The 23590-nt window shown below is 41.1% G+C and overlaps 1 protein-coding gene across 1 annotated transcript in view; it reads right to left on the bottom strand.

Annotated features, from left to right (window-relative positions):
- Positions 1-21564, bottom strand: part of LOC149185416 (V-type proton ATPase subunit a1-like) — a 270968-nt gene extending 249404 nt beyond the window's left edge. The window contains exon 1 of the mRNA XM_089417936.1: positions 21148-21564. Within this exon, the coding sequence (XP_089274062.1) occupies positions 21148-21357 (210 nt within the window). The 5' untranslated portion in view covers positions 21358-21564. The remainder of the gene's footprint in view (positions 1-21147) is intronic.
- Positions 21565-23590: the final 2026 nt, after the last annotated feature.

The following is a 23590-nucleotide window of genomic DNA, read 5'->3' as shown; positions in this document are numbered from 1 at the left end:
TCGCTCTGGGGCATATCGCTCGTGCTTCGGTCAACAGGTCTTAATACTCTCGATTTAGGAATCTCGTTCTGGTTTAGACAGATGACCTTTGACAAGATCTTGATCCCCCACAACTGGATCATCCTCAACTCGCAAAAGATTTCAGCATATCTTAGGTATTCAGTTGTCAACTATAGAAACATGATAACCATAGATCCCCCTTGATACGGCCCTTAAGAAATTTGTTATCCAAGATGTCTTTGCTCCTGCTTCAAGTCAATAATTCGATTTTTTCAAAGAGATATTCTTCTATCGTGCCAAAAATAAAAGGACGAAAATAAACATTGAGCCAGCTAGGGTGAAATCTTTCACCACCGAAATTGACAGAGGGGAAGGGGTCTTAAAACCCTCAAAGCCTCAGGCTCAAGAAAACAAAAATAAAATGAACCAATTCCATGATGATTAAAATGAATTCATCCCTTACATATTTATAGATTTTTTAGAGGGGTCTCTACTCCATAAATGATTGAGTAAATTTCACTTCAAGCCCCAGTTTTGGGTTTCTTTGCCCAGTTGCCCCAAAACTTGCCCATAATTGGAAATTTTGGGCTTTTTCCCCTTTATTGAGGACTGTAGCCTATGGGGATCAATAGGCTATTTCGTCCCGTAGGAAATTAATTTTCCGAGAACATTCACATGCAATACCAAAACCCGGTTCTCGTTCTTATTCTAGAACAAATTTTGAAGAGCTTCCCACATCTCATGGGCAATGTTCTTCCCGAACAGATGAGGCATTAAGGAATTCTTGACACCATCAAGGATGATCAACTTCACCTTCATATCCAACTCTTCGTACACTTCCAACTCCTTAAGGTTTGTTGGCTTCTTGATTGCTTTCTCACAAAGTCCTAGATCCTGTTCAACATCAAAACCAACTTGATTTGTTCCTTCCATGGACTATAGTTGGACAAGCCTTCCAACTTGTCCTCATACAATAGACCAACCTGCAACTTCGACATTGTTGTGAGCCTTTCAACAACAATGTGACCAACTCCCTCTTAAGTTGTAATTTGTTGTGCACACTCTTATTCACTGGCCCTTCAAAGTACCTCAGATACCATGTTTTTCCATGATACTGCAGTCTAGGTTACAATCTTACAATCACTGACGTTACCGTTTCAAGTATCACAACAAACTACTTTGCACACTGAAATATAAACAGTCGTAAATCTACTAGTGCACAATTATGGACAACTTTTTACAATTTCAATAACCCAACTTCGTTATATTAACAATTTTAATACAACAGTTTAGGGCTCTTGTACCAAAGGTAATGGCCCTCATACGTCCACTAATACAAGAATACAAGAACAAGATACAATGATCATCTAGCTGATGTTGCCACCATCACAGTGCCTCGATCGTACCCTGAACACAATTGATGGTCCTTGTGCTCCCAATTTGCAACTCCTGCCTCTATCAATGGTCTTGGTCCTTTAGGTCACTGCACTCGGCTTCTCCAACTACTCTCTAGCTGATTGTTAGTCCTTCAACGCATCAACACATAGAGACTCTTGTTGAGTTGTTCACAACTTTGTTTGTGAACAACTCTCAATTGCCCATTGTTGCTCCTCAGCTCCTTTGGGACTTCTTCCCTCTAATGCCTTCCTTTGCTACTCCAATGAAGACAAACTTTGGGCCAAAGGGTTGCCACCTATCATCGTAAGATGTCCTTCTCCAATAATGAACTTGGGCTCTCTTAATTGTCCTTTGCCCTTCAAGGTTTCAACACTAGAGCCCCAATCTTCTACCCTCCTTACAGTTGTTAACATCCTTCTTAGCAAGTTGATCTAGGGCTACTTTGAGCACCTACGTATTTCCCTCCAGCAACCACAAGATGCCCAATACCAATCTGTCCAAATTGGACCTATCCTCTAGCAACAAATCAATCTCAAACACATCATCAACATACCTTAGGGCTGGTGTATCTTTGTTGTAGGTTTGCAATCTGGTTAGGGCACAATAGCAGTCCACATCAGCCCTTCCAATCTACCACAAAAACCTTTCTCTAGTTGTCGTTTCCCTTCACCTCTGTTCCTCTTCCTTTCGCTAGCTACCAATACTGGTTTGCTCCCTTTTCTAGGCCTTTTGGCCCCTCCAATGGGTTGCTACAGACTTCGGCTTGGTCTGCAATCAGCACAGGGATATGCAGCCTCAAGAATCAACAAGGAAACCACCCAAAACCTCAACCAACAGCCCAAAAATCCTCCAAAACAGCGCAACATTGATTCTTGATCTCTATGGCCCTCGAACAGTGACAAGAAATGCCAAACCCAAGCCTCTCTCTCCTTCGTTGAGGTCTACTACTGATCTCTGGCCAGAACAAAAGCGTTTGTCTTATGATTTGATGCTCCTTGGATGTGCCCAATGAGCTCCAACGCCTCCCTTATTTATACACTTCACTTGGGCCTTAATGCATGTCTTGGGGGCACTAATTTAAGCAAGCCAACATGTCTTTAGTGCCTCTAGCCCAACAAAAATATATAAAAGTTAATATCTTTGTTTCTAGAGCTCCAATCTTGCTGCTTGAAGTTGCCTCTTTCTTCTCTAAGAGTCCTCTTCCATATCAAAGAGTGAAACCAATAAAACTCCTCATGGTTTTGGCCCCACACCTTTCGGTACAAAACCTAAGCTTGGGTTCTAAGCCCACAATGCACATTGGTGGTGCTCATTCCTCCAAACCCCTAACCCTAGGGCTTGGAGTACCTCCCAAGCTACAAATCTCAACATTCCCTCTTAGTGAGGGAGGTACTTCCAAGACTAGGAAGTAACTCATCATCATTGTCACTGCTGGCAACACTAGCCAACTCCTGATGCCCATAACTCTAGCAAATGCTGAAGCATGGACTGCGCCCTTCTCGGAAGTGTCATTGTCACTAGAAGCCTCCTGCTTCTTCTTCTCCTTAAATGCTTTCTGGCCATTCCAAGATTCATTCTTGCCAGTTATAGAAGTACACTTACTCCCCACTGACCACGCGTTATTCTTGGGCTACACATTCTCTGTTTGAACTTGCAAACTCCCTCTAGAACTTGGCTCCCTCTGAACCTCTAGAACCAGGACCTTCTCTTCCTTCTTCTTCTTATGATCTACAGGCTTGCCCGTCAGCCTATATAGACCATGCTCTCTAACTCCAATCACGACAACTGCGAAGCTAAAGCCTCTGGGCCTGAGTCTCGCCTTTCCACCCTGGAACAACACCTCAAATCCCTTTTGCTCGATCGTTGAGACAAACATCACGTTATATCTAAGTCCTGGTACAGATAATACATCTTGAACTCACATCACCTGACCTGACCTGACTCCATCCTGAATGGCATGACACCTAATCCTTGATCTCTTTTTGGCTGTTGTTGCCCAACACCATGTGTAACTTGAAGTCCCACTCAGCACGGTCTCAAATACATCCTATGACCCTGTCATATGCTTCAACGCTCCACTATCCACATACTATGCAGCCCCGTTGATGGTACCCTACGAGAAATGAGAGATCAATGCAAAGTCCTCACTCTCCAACTCCTAGAGAGGTCATCTACCTCGGTAGAAGTAGCGACATCTGCAACTGCCTTCCCCTTCTTCTCGTCATCTCCCTACATCTTCTTAGGACACATCATCGAGTAATGACCAAACTCACCACAGTTGAAACACTTGATCTTACTCAATTCCTTCTTATGCTTGCCCTTCATTCTTACTACAAGTGCCGCATCATCATTTGAAGCCTTCTTTGGATAAAGATCCTCGTCTCGCAACTCTTCCTACATGAAGTCATCCCACAACCTGTTCTAGTCTGGCAGCTTGTCCCTGGCAACAATCCCTATGATGAACGGCTTCCACTTTGGAGTAAACCTATTCAAGGCAATCCTCACCATCTCAGAATCCAAAACAGTGTCATCGATGGCAGCAAGCTCATCTTGAACCTGAGACAACCTCGTCAGATACGAAGTTAAACCTATTCAAGGCAATCCTCACCATCTAAGAATCTAAAACAGTCTCACTGATGTGTAGGAATTTACAGGGTAAGTTCCTCAGAAAGAATACCAAAAGGACACCGCTCACAACCAGATCACAGATCAATACACCAGTATTTTTGACGTGGTTAAAACCCTCAAAGTGCAAGGAGGGAAACAGTCCACGGCCTGTCCCAACGTGGGTACTACAGGCAATTTATTAATCAAAGAATGAAAATTTACATAAGCTTCTCTCATGCACGGATTACACGAACAATGACCCTCCATGCGCTTTAAATAGAACTCATGGACCAATCGGGTGTCAAGCCACGGATCAAGTGTCGGTAATACCGAGGTGAGAGTGAACCGTCGGATCACTACATATCGTGACCGTCGGATTGTAAGTTACAAAATGTACAACGGTAAAGAAAGACACTTTACCTAACTCTATACCTAACTCTATACTAGACCAAGTTGAACTTAACTATATCCTATGTGTCGGAATATCCTAACATCCCCCCTTAAGAACAACTTGGGATAGGATTGAAGGATTTACAAATATGACACAATAGGAGAAGGAAGGAGGCACTAGAGCCTATCCCCCCTTAGTGACAACTTCCTGAACTCCAAGCATATATCGAAGTTTAGTGAACTTCGCCTCTGTGAGAGCCTTTGTGAAGATGTCTGCAACCTGATCATCTGTTGGACAATATTGCACTTCAAGAACATGGTCATGAATGAGCTTTCGGATGAAGTGCATGTGTAGTTCAATGTGTTTGCTGCGCTGATGCTGGACTGGATCTTTGCATAGCTGAATGGCACTTTGATTATCACACCAAAGTGTGGTTGGATGCTGCTGCTCAAAGCCAAACTCTGATAGGATCTGACGAAGCCACAAGGCTTCCTTACTAGCTTCCACGGCACCACGATACTCTGCTTCTGCTGACGAAAGAGAAATGGCAGCCTGTTTCTTACAAGCCCATGTAATAGGTCCTGAACCAAGAGTGAAGACATAACCGGCAGTAGACTTCCGATCATTAGGGTCACCAGCCCAATCAGAATCAGTGAAACCAACTAACAGAGGAGCTGCTTTGGCACTGTAATGAATCCCAAACTGTACTGTACCTCGAACATAACGAAGTATTCTTTTAGCTGCTTTCCAATGACTTTCACGGGGGTTTTGCATAAAACGAGCAACAAGGCCAACAGCAAAGGAAAGATCAGGACGAGTATGGGTTAAATACAAGAGTTTTCCGACAAGTTGACGGTATAAGGTAGCATCAACTTCAGGAGAAGTACAAGAGACTGAAAGTTTGACTCCAGACTGAAAGGGAGAAGGGGCTGGCTTACAGTCTTCCATGTGAAAATGACGAAGAATATCACAAGCATACTTGGACTGGGAAAGGAAAATACCCTCCTGGGATTGCAAGACTTGAAGACCGAGAAAATAGTGTAAGTGTCCTAAGTCTGTCATTTCAAATTTCTTTTTAAGGCTGGACTTCACATGGTTTATAAGGTTGGGATCACTACCAGTAAGAATAAGATCATCAACATAAAGAACAAGGATGATAAGAGAGTTGCCCACTTTCTTGGTGTAGACAGTATTGTCAGAATGACACCTAGAAAAGCCAGATTCTAAAAGAAAGCTATCCATTTTGGCATACCAAGCCCGAGGAGCTTGCTTGAGGCCATAAAGGGATTTCTTAAGTCGACAAACAAGGCTGGAGTCTGTTTGTATGAAGCCAATGGGTTGTTCCATATAGATTTCTTCCTGCAAGTCCCCATGCAAGAAGGCAGATTTAACATCCATCTGATGGACTTCCCATTTTAAAGAGGCAGCAAGGGAAAGAACAAGGCGGATAGAGTTCATTTTGGCAACAGGGGAGAAGGTTTCAGTGTAGTCAATGCCTTCAACCTGTGAAAAGCCCTTAGCAACGAGACGAGCTTTATGTTTATCAACTTTCCCATCTGGTCCATACTTGGTTCTGTAAACCCATTTACATCTAACAAGTTTGCGTCCCTTTGGTAGAGGAACAAGATCCCATGTATCATTTGTCATCAATGAATGATATTCTTCATTCATAGCTGCTTCCCAATGTGGATGGCCTGAAGCTTCTGCAAAAGTGTCAGGATCATGATTTACTGGAGCTTGAGCCAGTAAAGAAGAGGCTCTTTCAAACTGAGAACGTGTACGTCGCTGATCTGTAGGATCACCGGCAAGATCACCTGCTGCATCCCGAGTAGCACGGACCCATCTTGGAAGTTGAGGATCCTGAGAAGGTGGGGGAGGATTATCATCCTCGCTTTCATCATCTGAAGAAGAAATGTTTTCAAAAGTAGAAGAGATAGGAAGAGGTGGCACATCCGCCGGACTAGGCTCGCAGGCCGATTTATTTTCATCAAATTTTACATCTCTTCTAATGATAACATTTTTGGACTTAAATGGAATAAGTCTATAACCTTTTACATCTTCAGAATATCCAACAAAAGTACATTTCTCACTCTTAGGTTCTAAAGCTTTATGCTTTTCATCTGGAATATGGGCCCATGCTTCACTTCCAAACACACGAAAGTGACTTACATCTGGTTTAATGGAACTCCAAGCTTCTTCTGGAGTGATATTCTCTAGAACCTTAGTAGGAGTGCGATTGATTATATAATTTGCACAATTAGTTGCTTCGGCCCAAAAACTAAGACTGAGTCCTTTAGATTGCAGCATACAATTAGCCATTTCCTTTAAGGTGCGATTTTTCCTTTCAGCTACACCATTTTGTTGTGGAGTGTATGGAACAGTATGTTGCATTTGAATTCCATTTTCGGTGCAAAAGTTGATGAATGTGTTTTTAACATATTCTCCACCATTATCAGTTCTTAGCTTAAGAATTTGATGTCCAGATTGTTTTTCAACAAAGGCTTTGAAGGCCAAAAAGGTGTTAAATACTTCGCTCTTGAGTTTTAAGAAGTATACCCAAGTGCGTCTGGAGAAATCATCAATGAAAGTTAAGAAGTACTTGCAGCCAGAGAATGAAGCAACAGGAAGAGGACCACATAAATCACTGTGCACAAGCTGTAAAGGGGCTGAGGCGTGCCAAGAGGCACGTTTGTCAAAACTGTCCCGATGATGTTTTCCGAGTACACATCCGGAACAAACACCATCTCTGCAAGATACCATAGGAAGACCTGTCACCATATTTTCTTTACATAGATGCTGAAGGGAGCGATAGTTTAAGTGACCAAATCGCTCATGCCAAAGTTTGCTCACTTCATCATTATGAGCAACAAATACTGAGGGAAGATTTGATGACCCAAAGTTGTGAAACTTATACAACCTTTTGGAATCATCAGCAAGACCAGTAGCTAGAATCTGTTTAGGATCTTTTAGATCCTTGATTACAACATCATGAGGTGAAAATTCAACAATTTTACCTTCACCTGAATGAGTTATCTGATAGACAGATAGAAGGTTGCAGGATAAGGTTGGAACACATAATACATCATTAAACGGACCATTGTCTAGATGAACAGTTCCAGTCCTTACAACATTAAGAGATCTATCATCACCAATATATATATTTTTGGTGTTACAATCATTTAAAGAAGAAAACATGGCTTGGTTTTTGGCCATGTGATAAGAGGCTCCAGAATCAATGAGCCACTCATGAGAATGAGAAGAAGAAGAAGATACATTTAATGCATAACCAGACTGAGATGATTGACAACGACATGCAGAAAGTGCCATTCCGGAAGTTGAAGTTGAAGTAGGCTCCACATGGATGTTATGTTTCTTCATTGCGGCTTCCAAGGCTTCCATCTTCTTAAAGCATTTAGATTCTAAGTGGCCATCTCGATTACAAAAGTTACAATGTCTATCAGTCTTCTTCCATTTGTTTTTATTGGTCTTATCATTTTGCGACTGAGATGGTTTAGGACCATTCTTTTGAGGATATGACTTCTTAGGATTCTTTGAATTTGGTTGCTGCTGGGCGGCTAACGCTTTCGCGGAAGAGTTTCCAAGATTAAGAAGACCAAGGTGTAAGAGTTTTTCTTGTTCTCTTATTAAAGAATCACAAAAGGAGTCAAAGGAAGGGGCCTTGTAGTCTTTTCCTTGACAAATGAAAGCTTCCCTTGTAGAATGGAAAGTGGAAACAAATACAGAGTAGGCTGGTCCCAACTTAGTAAGGATGGAATAAATAAGGTTACCATCTTCTTTCTTAACTTTAACACCTTCCAAGAGATATCTAAGGGTCTTGAATTTGGACAAGAAATCTTCAATGCAAGAAAAATTATTAGGATCCAAAGTAAGCAACTCATTTTCAAGTTGATGGGCTCTAATTTCATTTTTAATCCCAAAAACTTTAGCGAGTTTTTCTAATGCTTCATGAGGAGTCTCAAGTTTTGCAATGTGGAATCTAAGATCAGGAGAAATAGACATCCCTATCAAACCACGTGCTTGATCTTGTCTATTTTCCCATTTTGCAGCCTTGTCTTCATCTTTTGGTTTCTTCTCTTGGTCTGTGGCTATTCTGAAGAGACCTTTACTTCTAAGTAAATCTTCCATGTAGGCTACCCATTGGAAGTAGTTAGTGCTGTCAAGAATGACTTGGCATGGACTTTCCATTTTAAAAAAAACTGAAGCTGAAGATGCTGAAAGTAAGTGTTCCAATGGATAGATCTCGAAAAAATAGGCGGTTTTAAAAAAAACGGCTCTGAAAAAGGCTTCCGGATGAAGAAGTTATGGCTTTTTTTAAAAAAAAATGTTGACGTTGCCGGCAAAGTGCGCGAATGTGCGGGAATGAAAAAAAAATCCGCCCCCACAAAATGGAGACTTGAACCCAAGACCTCTACTCTCTTAAAATAGCTTTGAACCAATTGATCTATACAAAAAATTTGAGAGAGAGAGAGAGAGGGGGGGGGGGCTTGGTTTGCGTGCTTGCCTTGAGAAAGCTCTTTTTCCCTACAAAACACAAAACACAAAACCCAACACGAATATGCAAAGAAAAACGAACCTTGCGGCTCGAAGTTAGCTTTAGCCAAAAAACTAGAAATTTTTAAAAAAAATCTCAAAGTTAGCTTTAGCCGAAAAACTAAATATTTTTCTCAATGTTTCTGATTTTCCGAGATCACACTAAGGTGCAGGGAAAAGAGCATACGCATGAGAAAAATCCTTCCTTTCTGTTTCTGATTTGCCCAGATCGCACAGAGTCGCGGGGCAAAGAGCATACGCAGAAATGAAAGGTATAGATCCGGTTAAAAAAAAGGCTAAATAAACTGAGACCGAAATAAGTAGAGAGAAAATAACAGTAAACTGCAAAAAACACTATATACCTCCCGATCTGAAAAATGACGCAGCTAGGGCTACCGGAAACCTTTTCGCGTGAAACGAAAGGGGTTCCTCACTGGAACAGATGCTCCGAACGCAACAGAGCAGTCCTCTCGGCCCGAAAGCAGTCAGAAACAGCAGATCTAGGAAACGACAGCCGCATGCAGTTCTACCGGCTTCAGATTTGGATCACCAACGGACGCGGCCCTCAAATAGCTCTGATACCATGTAGGAATTTACAGGGTAAGTTCCTCAGAAAGAATACCAAAAGGACACCGCTCACAACTAGATCACAGATCAATACACCAGTATTTTTGACGTGGTTAAAACCCTCAAAGTGCAAGGAGGGAAACAGTCCACGGCCTGTCCCAACGTGGGTACTACAGGCAATTTATTAATCAAAGAATGAAACTTTACATAAGCTTCTCTCATGCACGGATTACACGAACAATGACCCTCCATGCGCTTTAAATAGAACTCATGGACCAATCGGGTGTCAAGCCACGGATCAAGTGTCGGTAATACCGAGGTGAGAGTGAACCGTCGGATCACTACATATCGTGACCGTCGGATTGTAAGTTACAAAATGTACAACGGTAAAGAAAGACACTTTACCTAACTCTATACCTAACTCTATACTAGACCAAGTTGAACTTAACTATATCCTATGTGTCGGAATATCCTAACATGATGGCGGCAAGCTCATCTCGAACCTGAGACAACCTCATCAGATACGAAGTCACCCTTCACCCTGCATCATCTTGGTGGCCTTCAACTTATCCTGTAATACCAATACCTGGTTCTCACTCTTATTTTGGAACAGATTCTGAAGAGCTTCCCACATCTCATGGGCAGTGTTCTTCCTGGAAATATGAGGTATTAAGGAATCCTTGACACCGTCTAGGATGATCAAATTCGCCTTCGTATCGAACTCTTCATACACTTCCAACTCCTTATGATTTGTTGGCTTCTTGATTTCTTTCTCGGCAAAGTCCCAAATCCTGTTCAGCATCAAAACCAACTTGATTTGTTCCTTACATGGACTATAGTTGGACAAGCCTTCCAACCTATCCTCATACCATAGACCAACCTATAACTTCGACATCGTTGCGAGCCTTTCAACAACAATGTGACCAACTCCTCTAAAGTTGCACCTTGTTGGGCACACTCTGATTCACTGGCCCTTCAAAATACCTCTGATACCATGTTATTTTTCGACGATACTGCAGTGTAAGTTAAAATCTTACAATCACTGGTGCTACCAATCCAAGTATCACAACAAATTACTTTGCATAGCGAAATATAAACAACTATAAATCTATTAGTGCATAATTATAGACAACTTTTTACAATTTCAATAACCCAACTTCGTTATATTAACAACTTTAATACAACAGTCTAGGGCTCTCGTACCAGGGATAATGGCCCTCATACATCCACTGATACAAGAATACAAGAACAAGATACATTGATCATCTAGCTAATGTTGCGCACCATCACAGCTCCTCGATCGTACCCTGAACACAACTGTTGGTCCTTGTGCTCCCAATCTGCAGCTCCTGCTTCTATCAATGGTCCTGCTCCTTTAGGTCACTGAACTCGGCTTCTCCAATTGCTCTCTAGCTTATCGTTAGTCCTTCAACACATCAACACATAGAGACTCTTGTTGAGTTGTTCACAACTCCGTTTGTGAACAACTCTCAACTACCCATTGTTGCTCCTCAACTCCTTTGGGACTTCTTCCCTCTAATGCCTTCCTGCACTGCTCCAATGAAGACAAACTTTGGGTCGGAGGGTTGCCACCTATCACTGCAAGATGTCCTTCTCCAACAATGAACTTGGGCTGACTATCTTAGTTGTCCTTTGTCCTTCAAGGCATCAACACTTGAGTCTCCAATATTCACCCTCTTTACAGTTGTCAATGTCTTTCTTGGCAAGCTGATCTAAGGCTACTTTGAGCACCTCCTTGTTTCCCTCCATCAACCACAAGATGTCCAATATCAATCTGTCCAAACTAGACCTATCCTCTAGCAACAAATCAATCTTAAACACATCATCAACATACCTTAGGGCTGGTGTATCTCTGTTGTAGTTCTGCCATCTGGTTAGGGCACAATAGCAGTCCACATCAGCCCTTCCAATCTGTCACAAAAACCTTTCTACAACTGCTGTTCTCTTCACCTCGGTTCCTCTTCCCTTCGCTGTCTACCAAGACTGGTCTGCTCCCTTTTTTAGGCCTTTCAGCCCCTCCAACAGGCTGCTACAGACTTCGGCTTCGTCTGCAAACACCACAGGGATATGCAGCCTCAAGAATTAGCAAGGAAACCACCCAAAACGTCAACCAACAGTCCAGAAAATCTCCAAAACAGCTAGGCCCTGCTTTCTGATCTCTGCGCCCCTCAAACAGTCACAAGCAATGCCAAACCCAAACCTTTCTCTCCTTCGTTGAGGTCTGCTCCTGATCTGTGGCCAAAACAGAAGTGTTTGTCTTATGATTTGTTGCTCCTTGGATGTGCCCAATGAGCTCCAATGCCGCCCTTATTTATACACTTCACTTGGGCCTCAACGCATGCCTTGATGGCACTAATCTAAGCAGGCTGACTTGTCTTTAGTGCCTCTAGCCCAACAGAAATATATAAAAATTAATATCTTCATTTCTAGAGCTCCAATCTTGGTGCTTGAAGTTGCCTCTTTCTTCTCTAAGAGTCCTCTTCCATCTCCAAGAGTCAAACCAATAAAACTCCTCATGGTTTTGGCCCCACACCTTTGGGTACAAAACCCCAAGCTTGGGTTCTAAGCCCACAAAGCACATTTGTGGTGCTCATTCCTCCAAACCCCAAACCCTAGGGCTTGGAGTACCTCCCAAGCTACAAATCTCAACACTTGGGCCTCTAAAACTGCCTCTCCTAGCACACCTAATAGTCCTTCACAGGTCTGCACTTAGGGCTCCTTTTGACACCTACTAGCAGCCCTCCTCACTGCTCTTAAGATGCCAAACACACACTGTCCAACCTGAACAATATCCACTTAGCAAAACATCAACATGAAGGAACAAAACATACCTTTGAGGAACGACCTGTTCCTGTCCTCAAGTAGTCCATTGTTCTGTAGCATGCATCTGAGGTCTTATTTGTCCTAGATAAAACTTCTTGTACAACTGTACATTACCCCTTTTTGCCTAAAAAAGACTGTACAGAACTCCCTTTTTCTTCGTTGTAATTTATGGTATCTTGGCCTCCTTAAATAGCTTTAGAACTGGTATTAGATGCCTCCATCCAGCACTTCGGCCCTGCTCCAAATCACAAACAAAAAATTTCAGCTCAACCACAGAGATCACTGCTCAACCTTGTGCCAAGAACAGTCACTAAACTCAGCCAGCTCTCTGCCTAGCCTCGGCCCTCCAAACACAGAAGGAAATAACAAAAATCTGTCCTTCTCTATGACAAGTTGCTCTTGGATGTGCTATCTTTATTCTGATCCATTCTCCGATACCATATAGAAAATCCACAAAATTATGATCTGCTATTATGAGCAATCTGAAATATAATTTCTTCTCAAATAAACACATAATTTCTCTACTACACTTTGCAGCGGAATAGGAACAGAAATAACCACAATTCACACAATTCAAGACACAGAATTTTGGGGAACCCAACTAGGAAAACCCTCTCCTTGTTGAGAATATTATTGATAGAAACTGAGGAGTGATCTCTTACAATACAACTCTGTTTTCAATAGAGAATACACCCTTCTCCCTGCCTTGCCTAGGCTTGAAAAACACACTTCTTGTAGCCTGATCTGCACCCTAAATCCCTGCACAATAGGTGCTCCTATTAAATAGAAGTTTCCTCCTATGCCTTTGCGCACTACCCAAGGGAACTCTTCCTCACAATAATTCTGTGCACAAGTTTCTCTTGCACAGTCTTCCTCACAAGTTCACACACACCCTTGGGCGTACTCCTATTGCTTTGTCTCACCAGCCTGTGCTCACAAAACAATGAGTACCAATGTGCCTTCCCTCCTTTTAAAGCAATTTGAAAGGCTAAGTTTAGCAAATTTCTAATTAAGGAATGAGTCTGTGATTGATTGAGTTAGCATGAGTAAACTGCTCATGCAACTCATCCTATCTCTTGAGACTCAACCACAAGTTTTTTTCCTCAATTAACTTGCACTAGAAGACTGATAACTTGGCCTTCCACTTTGACACATCAGTTAACTAGTTCATGAACACTTCCTAAAATTTAGGATTTTGCCCTAAATTTTAGGAACACATCCTACTTTTTAGAAATTAGCTCCTAACTCATAGGAACTCATGCATGCTCAAAGAGAAACTCATTGTAGTTCCTTTGATTAAGGCACAAAACAAGGAACCTTTTCTCGCTATTATTTTCAACAGAGAAGTTGGAATCATCATCATTGAATTGGATCAAATACATCTGTTTTCTTGAGTTGTGGTAAGTGTTTTAAGACCCATTTTCCTCTACTAATTTCAGTGGTGAAAGATTCTGCCCTAGTTAGTAAAATTTTCATTTATCTTCTGTTCTGATCTGGAAATCATGGGATTCATCTATCTGGAAAAACAGCGGGAATTCGTGGCATTTCTGAGGTGGAATTTGTGGCATCTGTAAGGCAGAAATTTGCTCGCATTCTGAGGCAATTCAGCGCATCCTGAGACAACCCACAGACATCCACATGCCGCAGGGGCTTCAGAGACCGCAGTCTGGCCACAGTCTGCCCGCAAGGCCAAATATGAGGCTAATCGAAACACAACAGTTGCATAACTGGGTTTGTTCCTGGCACCAAACCTGCCGTCGTCACAAATTTGTCCAATGTTACCAGACTCGGAATCGGCAATAAATCGGCGAGGCAAAAGAGCGAAGAGTTTTAATCGGATCGGGGAAAAATGGGGAAAAAATCGGTTAATTCAATAATTTAAGATATACACATATATTGAATTAAAAAAAAAAAAAAGCAAAAACAAAAAACATTTTTCATTGATATTCAATAAAGCCATGTCCAAACAATGCATAATATCAATAGATGTCCAAAATATCATGAATGAATAACTATCTCATATATGTTATGAGTCCAAACATGATCCAAAGTATTGGGTCTTGACTCCTAACCTGTGATTACATCGAACCAGAAGCACTTGCTTCTAAAAGTTTATAAAATACTGCATACTAATCAGTAAAACAACAGTAACTGAAATCTGTTGATCGCTGCTAAAATGGTGCGATAATGGTTTGCTACTGAAATCTTTGACCAAGCACATGCTAAAGCTACAATGGAGCACACTGCACACTGCGCCTCTATTACACTACGACTCTATTACGTGGAGTAAATTGAAACTGAAACCATGCCTCTATTACCTTCTCGACGTATGAGTTGTAGGCCTGAGCAGTGAGAAAAGTCAATTACAGACCGACTTTTAATTTTTAACCTAACTAAACTACGCAGCGAAAAATGCGGGAACCCTAAAAGTTAAAACCTGTGCCCCTTGAGTTGAGGGTTGAAAATCACCTCAGTCGCCTAAATCGCAATTAATCGGTGAGTCGCAAGTGAAACTCACATTGACCACGAGTCAAACATGGTCAACGCAAGTTTGACTCGCCCATAGTTGAATCGGATCGTTTGAGGGAAGAGCAGAGTTTGACTCGTGATTAATCGCGAGTGATCGGAGATTCATGTTTCACTGAATTTGTCACAGTGAAGCAGATTGGTCGGTATTAGCCAAGTTAGAAGGCAAGTTGTTGTCAATTAGTCAGCTGTTGTAAATCTAGTAGCACAGAATTGAAACAGTGTGATCAACAGCCAAGCTGTTGAGTATTGGCTGAATAATCTGGTGGATTTTTGTATTAAATACAATTACTGTTTTGGGCAGTCAGCCCTATTTCTAATGTAGTTTTTCATCTTACTATGGAAATTTGTAATTCCTGTATACAATAAAAGTGCTTACTACTGAATAAATGTGCACTGCTACTGTTGTGTTGTTTAAAGAATCATATCACTGCTGGGGACATTTATTACTGTGGAAATTTTGTGATATTTCAATGCTGCCCACTATTGGGTGAATGAATACTGCTGTTGTACAACCTTATTGATTTATTGTAACCCTAGCAAACAGAGGAACCCTAGGGCCAAAAATTACCCTAGGTTACTACACTCTCTCGCCCAAAGGTCAAGTCCCCAAAATATGTGATTTTGTTAAGAAAAAATACACTGAAGATGGCCCCAAGGCAAAGAGGTTGAGCCCCAAACTCCACCTAAACGATTGACTCAGCGGCAATTAGCTTGCATCAGATGATGCACCTAAGAAAGGGCTTTTGGATTCTCTCTAACTTAGCCAAAGACCTAAAGCAAACTCAATTCCCAAATCTCAAAACTGTAGGAGGACCATGGGCCTAATGATTGTGTCCAATAGGTGCATCATGGATGAGATATCCTAGGAGTAGTTCTGGGAGCATTGTCTGTCAAGAAGGCAAAGGGAACCATTTCCTATTGAGTAAAGGCTAGACTCTAGAGGGCATGTTGCATGCTGAAAGGAGTTTTCGTGAACTGAGCGCTCACATGTGTGTTAATTGTAGTGATCTTAGTCTCTTTCCCTCAAAAATGGAGATGGAAATCTGATGGAACTCGCTTTGATGCATTGAATATTATAGCCTTGGCTTTACCCAAGTTAGCCATCAACTATCAAGATTCGAAGGTATAGAATTGAACAATGTTAGAAAGCTAATCCCTTGGATTAGGTTTGTGTTATGGTGAGTGGTTATTAGAGTCCAAGAAGACCCGGAAACTGATTCTACGGTTTCTTGTATGTATTTATATGTACACTATGTACATCATTCATAGACATCAATTCTTAACATATAGTTGAGTTTGATTTCCAATTTGTTGTCTTATAGTGCTATCAAAGCGGAGGTTCATCCACCCTATTGTTAAGTTGAGCCACCAGTTTTGTGGCCTTTCAGAGTTCAGCCACTAGTTTTGTGGCTTTCGTGGTGTTGTAGCTTTCCTGGGCTATGCTCTTCACAAAAATGCCCCCTTCCAATTGTTATTGAGTTGGTGTACGCAGACTCAGCGAAGGATGGCACAAGATGAGAGATGAATTCCATTGTGAGAAGCCAATCGAAAAGGACTTGTGTGAAGGGAAGCTGCGAATTCCACGGCACCGAGGGGGAAAAGGAAGGTTGGTGGGTCTGACTTCACGTGGCCGCAGCGTTGTTGATCGCAGCCGAGTCATTGACGGATTGTTGAACTATTTTTAAGTTTGTCACTACCTGATTGTTGTTGGTCGCAACGAACTATTGTTGTCAGGGGCTGGAACCTGGTGAAGCCGATCTGAAACAAATTGACAAGTTGCAGAGCCCCCAAGCCTGGTGGATCGACGAGGGCATGTTAAAACTTGTGCAGGTTTAAAACTTGCAGTATTTGTTTTTAATTGTCGTTTTTTAATTGTCGACGAATTGCCGTGTTTGCCATCGATGGATTGTGAAGGAATTAAAAAGAAGTAGACATAGAACTGTGATCATTGGCGGCACGAAAAGAAATATTGTAATAGATTGTGCACAGGAGAAGCAACCATGATGTTTTGGCAGGTTTCTTGAATTTGAAATCGAATTTCAACTATATTGATATGCAATGAACGTGATATCAATACATATTGGAAACCTGCAAGACCAATATATGTTGCAAATCTAGCAAGAGAGTTCTTTCAAAATCCGTGAGTGCAGATAGTCTACGTTACTGAAGGAGGAGTTTCGAATGCTGTGGTGCCTTTCTCATGGATGCAACTTCGCAAGACAAAATTACAGCTTTCAAGAAGGCGAGCCGCTAAATCTTTGACAAAACTACTGGATGTTACAGTGAATGTTGCTTGTGTTTATCGCATCCTTCTCTTCTCTGATTGTAGATTTCTCTAGATTTCCTATACAGTCAAATAGCACCGAAACATTTGAGAGGTATGTAACCTGTGCGCATTCGTTTTACTGTGTATTTCTCTATACAGCTGCATAGGAACAAAAAATCAGAGATTAGAGGTGAGAGGCTCTGTATAAACAGCCCAGTGGAGAAAACCAGGACTTTGGTAACATTCTGCAAAGATTGACAAAATTCTGTAAGATCAGAAGTATTGATCTGTGGTACGAAAATAGTCAAATAATATTTCAGTAATTTTAAAATTCAGAATATTGTTGTCTCACTGCACTAGGGCAGCTTTGCTGTTGGTCATGAATCAACCAATAAAAATTATTCCCTATCCGATGGGCGTTCTATTCTATGGAGACTATACAGAGTTCTCGTTGGTGATGGTCATATCTCTCATTCTTGAACTGTGCCTTGAAGCCTGACATTGAAGCAGTGTTGAGAAATGTGAAATCAAGTCCGTTGAAGCTCTGCATGTAGTAGCAGTGAGAATATAGCGTTCAACAACTCATACGTGCTACATTTGCCTTGAACCTACCTTAAATCACCGATTGGAATTTGGTGTTGTTGAAGGGTTTCCCTACTCACTCAGACAACAACAAAAAAGGGCGTACAACTGCCATTGAAGCAAGTGAAGGTGTAAGTTGGCCCGTATTTCCACGTCTTGGCATTATCTTCGTAACCAACCTTTGATAAATATTTGGATTTTACGTGTTTAAGTCCATAACTGGACAAACTTGTCAGGGTTCGATTCTTGGAAGATTGAAAATCCCAACATAAGATAATGGTGGAGTCACATTTGTATTATTATCCTCTAATTGTTCACAAATTCCTTGACATTGCATTTCGGTGATCAGAACATATATTCCCTACATTGTGAGCATCAAAGGTGATATAGTCATAGTTGCAAAAATTATGAATATGATTTTACTTCTGCTTAGCGAGATGATGCAGCAAAAGCCCTATTACAAAGTTTTCAGGAGGAAGAACGTGCATGGTGCTTTATTTTAGAGGTCGGTCATTGAACCTCCCAGCTTCAATGATCTTTTGATTTTGCGCGATCTTCTGATTTTGCTTGAAGTATGATGGTAAACTGATTTGTTACTCAGTGGAAATTGTTGCTTCTCCTGCACATGAGATTTTGGCCAGAAATTTTTGAAGTTGTCTGCATTGTGATTTGTGTTTTGTAGAACAAGTGCATTTTTTATTGAACCCAACACCTGAGATTGATTAAAATGGCCCAAATTAAAAATGTATTAGATATATTAAACAATCTCATTAGTTCCATTGCTGATGAAACGGTATATGTCAGCAAACTAAGTCTTGTTGATATCAAAATCCTTTTACATGATGCATTGGAGCCAGCGGATTTTCTCCAAATTGAGTTTCAAGTATAGCGAGATGATCCTAATTCCAAACAGCAGTCGAAGAGTAATGAAGTGATTTCAAAAGCAAATTTGGATGCAGCGGAAAGTCATGTTCAGGCAAGGGTATGCAAGAGTCATTTGCATACAAATGTGACCTACAATTCCCAAAACCTTTCGAAGACCGTGGGAAGAAATTGTACACAGTAAAAACAGAACTGGTTTGGGATATAATAAGGATGTTTTGGATGTATCTTTTCATATTCTTGATTTTTCTAAACCTATACAATTTCGTAGTGCTAGATTTCTAGATAACGTTGTTCCAGAACAAGTTGATCAATCAATGCCAACATTGTGATAGAGTTGGACATGTGAAAGATTAGTGTTTTGATCTTCACCTATGTGAGCATTGTGGAAAGCGCAATCACCATTCAAACAGATGTTCCAGAAAGAACACTGTTGCAAGAGAGAAACTAAATTTTGGATGGATTACTTCTTGGGATTGGTCTAAAGCAGCCAAGAAGATTTACAGGTCATACCACAAGATATGTTCAAGAGTATTAACCAGCCTTGCAGTGATGAAGAATACTTTATCTTCTCACCCTGTATCTGACAAAGGGGAAATTGATAGAGTTGCGATAGTCTGTTACAGGTTCAAAGATTTGTCAAGCAAGACTGAATCAGAGATCCACAAGAGACCCTGAGCCACAACATGTACCAGTTAGAGCTAGAGTTGTAGCTATAGAGACTTTCGTGTTTCCTGAATGAGTTGTTTGTGAACGAGCACTTCCAGATTTGGAATTGTTCGAGGAACTACATTGATGGTTCTAGAATTGACATTTTTTATTGATCTGAAAACTGCTATGAAGGTTCCAAATGTGGGCATCGTTTGTGGTTTTCTCTTAAAAACCACCATCCTTGGTTTGTAGTCATCCTTGAAAACCATTTCGGAGAGACATTTTTGCATTTTGAACTCTCATTTTTGGACTTTGATACATCCCTTCAGATTAAGGAGGGAATGTTAGACAGCTAATCCTTGGGATTAAGTTTGTGTTATGGTGAGTGGTTATTAGAGTCCAAGAAGACCCGGACACTGATTCAACGGTTTCTCGTAGGTATGTATATGTAGACTATGTACATCATTCATACACATCAATTCTTAATATATAGTTGAGTTTGGTTTCCAATTTGTTGTCTTACAGACAAAACATCGATCTATCTTTGTAGGCCCTTAGGTGGGCAGGCAAGAAGACTTCAACACACGCATGTGGATTCATCTCAAAAAAGCACCAAAAAGTTCCAAGAAAAGTCTGTATATGCTCTTGTTTTCTAGGAGGCTTAAAGTCTTTAATCTTCAAAACTTAGAATCTTTAATATTGACCCTCTCGACCATTTCCCAGTTTGCTTCATTGCCCTGAGATTCATGATAATATGCAACCTTCATGATTTGCAATGTTAGTTTATAGAACTTTAGTACAAACTAGCATGCCATTAGGCTCCCAAACTAATTGTTTCCATGCGTTTGCGTTATAAAACTCTAAAGACGTGAGATATAAAAGTGGTCCGTGAGGTCGTTTCCAGCAAAAGAAGGAAGTTTACACTCTGAATCATTTTTTCCTTTTCTAGTGAAAATTGAAATACGTTTTGTTTAGACAGAGGTACTAAGAAACTGTGTTTTGTGTACAAAGGAAGCAACCGGGTAAAACAATCGCATAAACGTGGTTCTTTTACTGCTTTAATACAGCACATGAATAGGTAGGGCATGTCCACTTCAATTCGTACATGGATCATCACGGTGGCGACGTCCCCACCTACCACTATAGCGCAGCCCAACAAACTCTAGAAATGGGAGGACTTGAGAAGAACATGGCAGTGGGCGTGGATCTGGAATATGAACATGTGGCTTTGGTCTCCAGGTGCCGCAAGTTCGATCCCTACCTCTAGGTTTGCCGAGGCTACCCTCAGGTGCTGGGTAAAGCCTCTGGGAATGGAAACTTAATCAATAGTGTGAAGCTCCTCGATCCCCGCAATTAGTCGTCTGCCTGTTGACCTGTTACAAATCCTATTTCAATATGCTCTGCCAAATACAAATTGTGTTGGTAGATCAGGTAGTATGTTCAAAGTTGACAAGATCCACCACTGGATGGAATTTTTAAACTTATGTGGTATATACAAATAAACCATGAAGATGAGTCGTGGAAAATCTCTGAAAATTATAATCATTTATTGCATATAAACAATCAAGACAAATTGAATTGAAAGATCTTATTAAAAAAACCATGAAGATGAGTCGTGGAAAATCTCTGAAAATTAAAATCATTTATTGCATATAAACAATCAAGACAAATTGAATTGAAAGATCTTATTAAAAAAATTATATTAGTAATGCATCGTGGCCGAACATTCAGCACTGAAAAACTAGAAAACCCAGTTTGTTTTAAAGATGTACCGAACAGTCAATTTTGCTCAGTTGAGCTCCAAAAAATATCATTGACGGGTATTTGTTTTTCCCTTTCGAATAGATTTGGGAGGTGAATGGAGCGGATGGAAACTTACGTCCTTTAATTGCAGAAGGCCGAGCTCCCCTAAATAGGTAACTGTTAGGTAGGCCGATTCCACAGGTATAATTAACTGCACCATGCTCATTTCCTCAGAACGCATCTGCTCCATGGGCGGAAGATTTTTGAAAAAATCCATCACTCTGCTGCGGCTTCTGCTGCCTCCCATTGCCCCACCAACACGGGAATCCAGAATTTCGAACGCCATGATTCTCGATCTGAGATCTTCGAAGCCTTGAAACGTCGAAATCCTGGGAAACCCGCTCACGTTATTAATTAAAATGGAAGGGCAGAGAAGGAAATCGGAACGTTCGAAGAGGTCAGATCAGTCTGGTGTTCGTAGAATTGAGACATGTCTTTCCCATTGTCATTTTGTTTCAAGAGAACCCCGTCGACGCAATGTCTAATTCGTATGAAATGGCACTTAGATTAGTGGCAAACATAGGTTAGTGTTGGTATATTTTCACTCTAAAAAGGAGCACTAAAGAAATTAATGTGATAATTTCATGAGTGCCGAAAAATTTTAAAAATAAATTTAAAATTTATTCTCCAAAGTAATGTTTAATATTTTGAAGGCAAGTGGCTAATGAATGTGGGTTGGAAGGCAAGTGGAAGTGGGTGGGTTTGGGTCTATGGCACTTTATTTGGTGTAATATCCTCTTCTTATATCCATCTAAGTAATCATGTCAATTGGGGTAAACATGAGACGAGAGGCTACTATAATCATATTCGACCTCCTAGGTAACCTTAAGGAAGTGGAATCAACGAAACATCACACGCAGCCTTCCAACATCATCAACAGAGACCTTAGGAGACAAGTCAACCACTCAAACAGCCTGTCCCTGGGTCCCACTCTGTTCTGGACAATTTAAGGCTTAGTCGCTCTCATGTTATGGGCAAGGGAGCGACCAGAGACTTAAAATCGCTCTCATAGACCTGCATGCTAGCAACTATGGATGAAACTTGTCAATTATGTGCCAGCGACTCCGAGATTTGAGCCACTTTTTCAAGCCCATAGCCCAAGCCACTGCCTAGAATGAAATGAAATCTCATAATTAAGTAAAGTATAGGGAAACAATGATGCAAAAGTAAATAGTTAAGGTCTTAGCCAGACCCCTACTACCCATGACAGGCATTTCATCAAACATATCATCGGCATGTATCCTACAGGTGTAAACAACAGAGTTAAGCATAGGGATTTCTTACTTATTTAGTAATCGTCATGAACCGTTATTTCCTCATGTCATTCGTTGTCTTATCACTTATTAGTTCATAGATACAATATCCATTCAAATATAAGTAAAAACATGCTGAGAACCAAACATAGTTGTTGCCATAAAATGAACATATAACCAGCATAATAGGAACAAAATTACAATAACATATCAACCATCAAAACCCATATATACACCAGTACATTTACACATGAGCATCAATGGAATGAATTTCTCATTAATCAATGCAATGAACCAACTAGTGATGATACTACTGTGTTCCACCTGACCATAGATTGGCTGAGTCAGGTCTCTCTTCATCCAATCACACCCATGCCATATTCTAAGCATGAATGTGGGACTCATATAACACATCAATTAATGTGGATGCCACCAAAGTTCTCCGCCTACACCGTGAGGAATTTAAGTGCCTCCTAGTCTCTCAGGCTTTGTAGTGCATCTGCATTCCTATCCAAGGATCACTAGGCCCTACACCGAGACATACCCTCTAGGCTTTACTATGCATTCCATCCCGGAATCACTAGGCCCAACGGAGAGAAAATCCACCTCTTGGCTTTATCGTATATCCCGTCATTCACCGGCAAGGATTCTTATGCCCACTGAGACACATAATCTGGCTTTACTGCAACCCACAATCTGGTTCAAGGGTTACTAGGCCAGTGGCTTCATGCATCCTCAGTCCGGTTCAGGGACCACTACCATGTGTTTGTCAATTCGAAGATCCACCCACTCAGCGTCGAATCCAATCCGGCCATCCCACACAAACCACATGAGAGAACCCATCTCATCAAAGCTATCAGGAAATGGCAAGGCTAGGCTGAAAATACTGTCACACCTGGCAAAATCCATGCCATGGTAGGAAAGAAACACATGCAATCTCATGCATGCGAAATCTAGCAAGGAAAATATACATGCAAGTTGATACCTGCAATGAAGCCTATTGTAGTTGCTTGATCATGCCTTTCCCTGCTTGATCTTTGCTTCCTCTTGCCTTTTTTTCCTTTCTTGCTCTAATGCCAAAGTGCTCCAAGAAAACTCTAAGTGTCCAAGAGTGTGAGAGAGAGAGAATAATGAGAGAGCTCCAAAGCTAAACGACAAAAGGTTACCAACTGATCCTCATAAGCCTGTTTATGAATGAGGCCTCTATTTTCTTCATTTTCCATTATTTTCCTCCTCACATGCAACCTGTGACCTTTCACCTCCTTT

Source organism: Pinus tabuliformis, chromosome 3_2 (assembly GCF_031772625.1).
Source record: "Pinus tabuliformis cultivar Carrire ecotype Pingquan chromosome 3_2, CPIR1, whole genome shotgun sequence".
In the NCBI taxonomy this organism is placed as follows: domain Eukaryota; kingdom Viridiplantae; phylum Streptophyta; class Pinopsida; order Pinales; family Pinaceae; genus Pinus; species Pinus tabuliformis.
The sequence above is the reverse complement of the archived record's forward strand: the minus strand, read 5'-3'. Positions and strand labels throughout refer to the sequence as shown.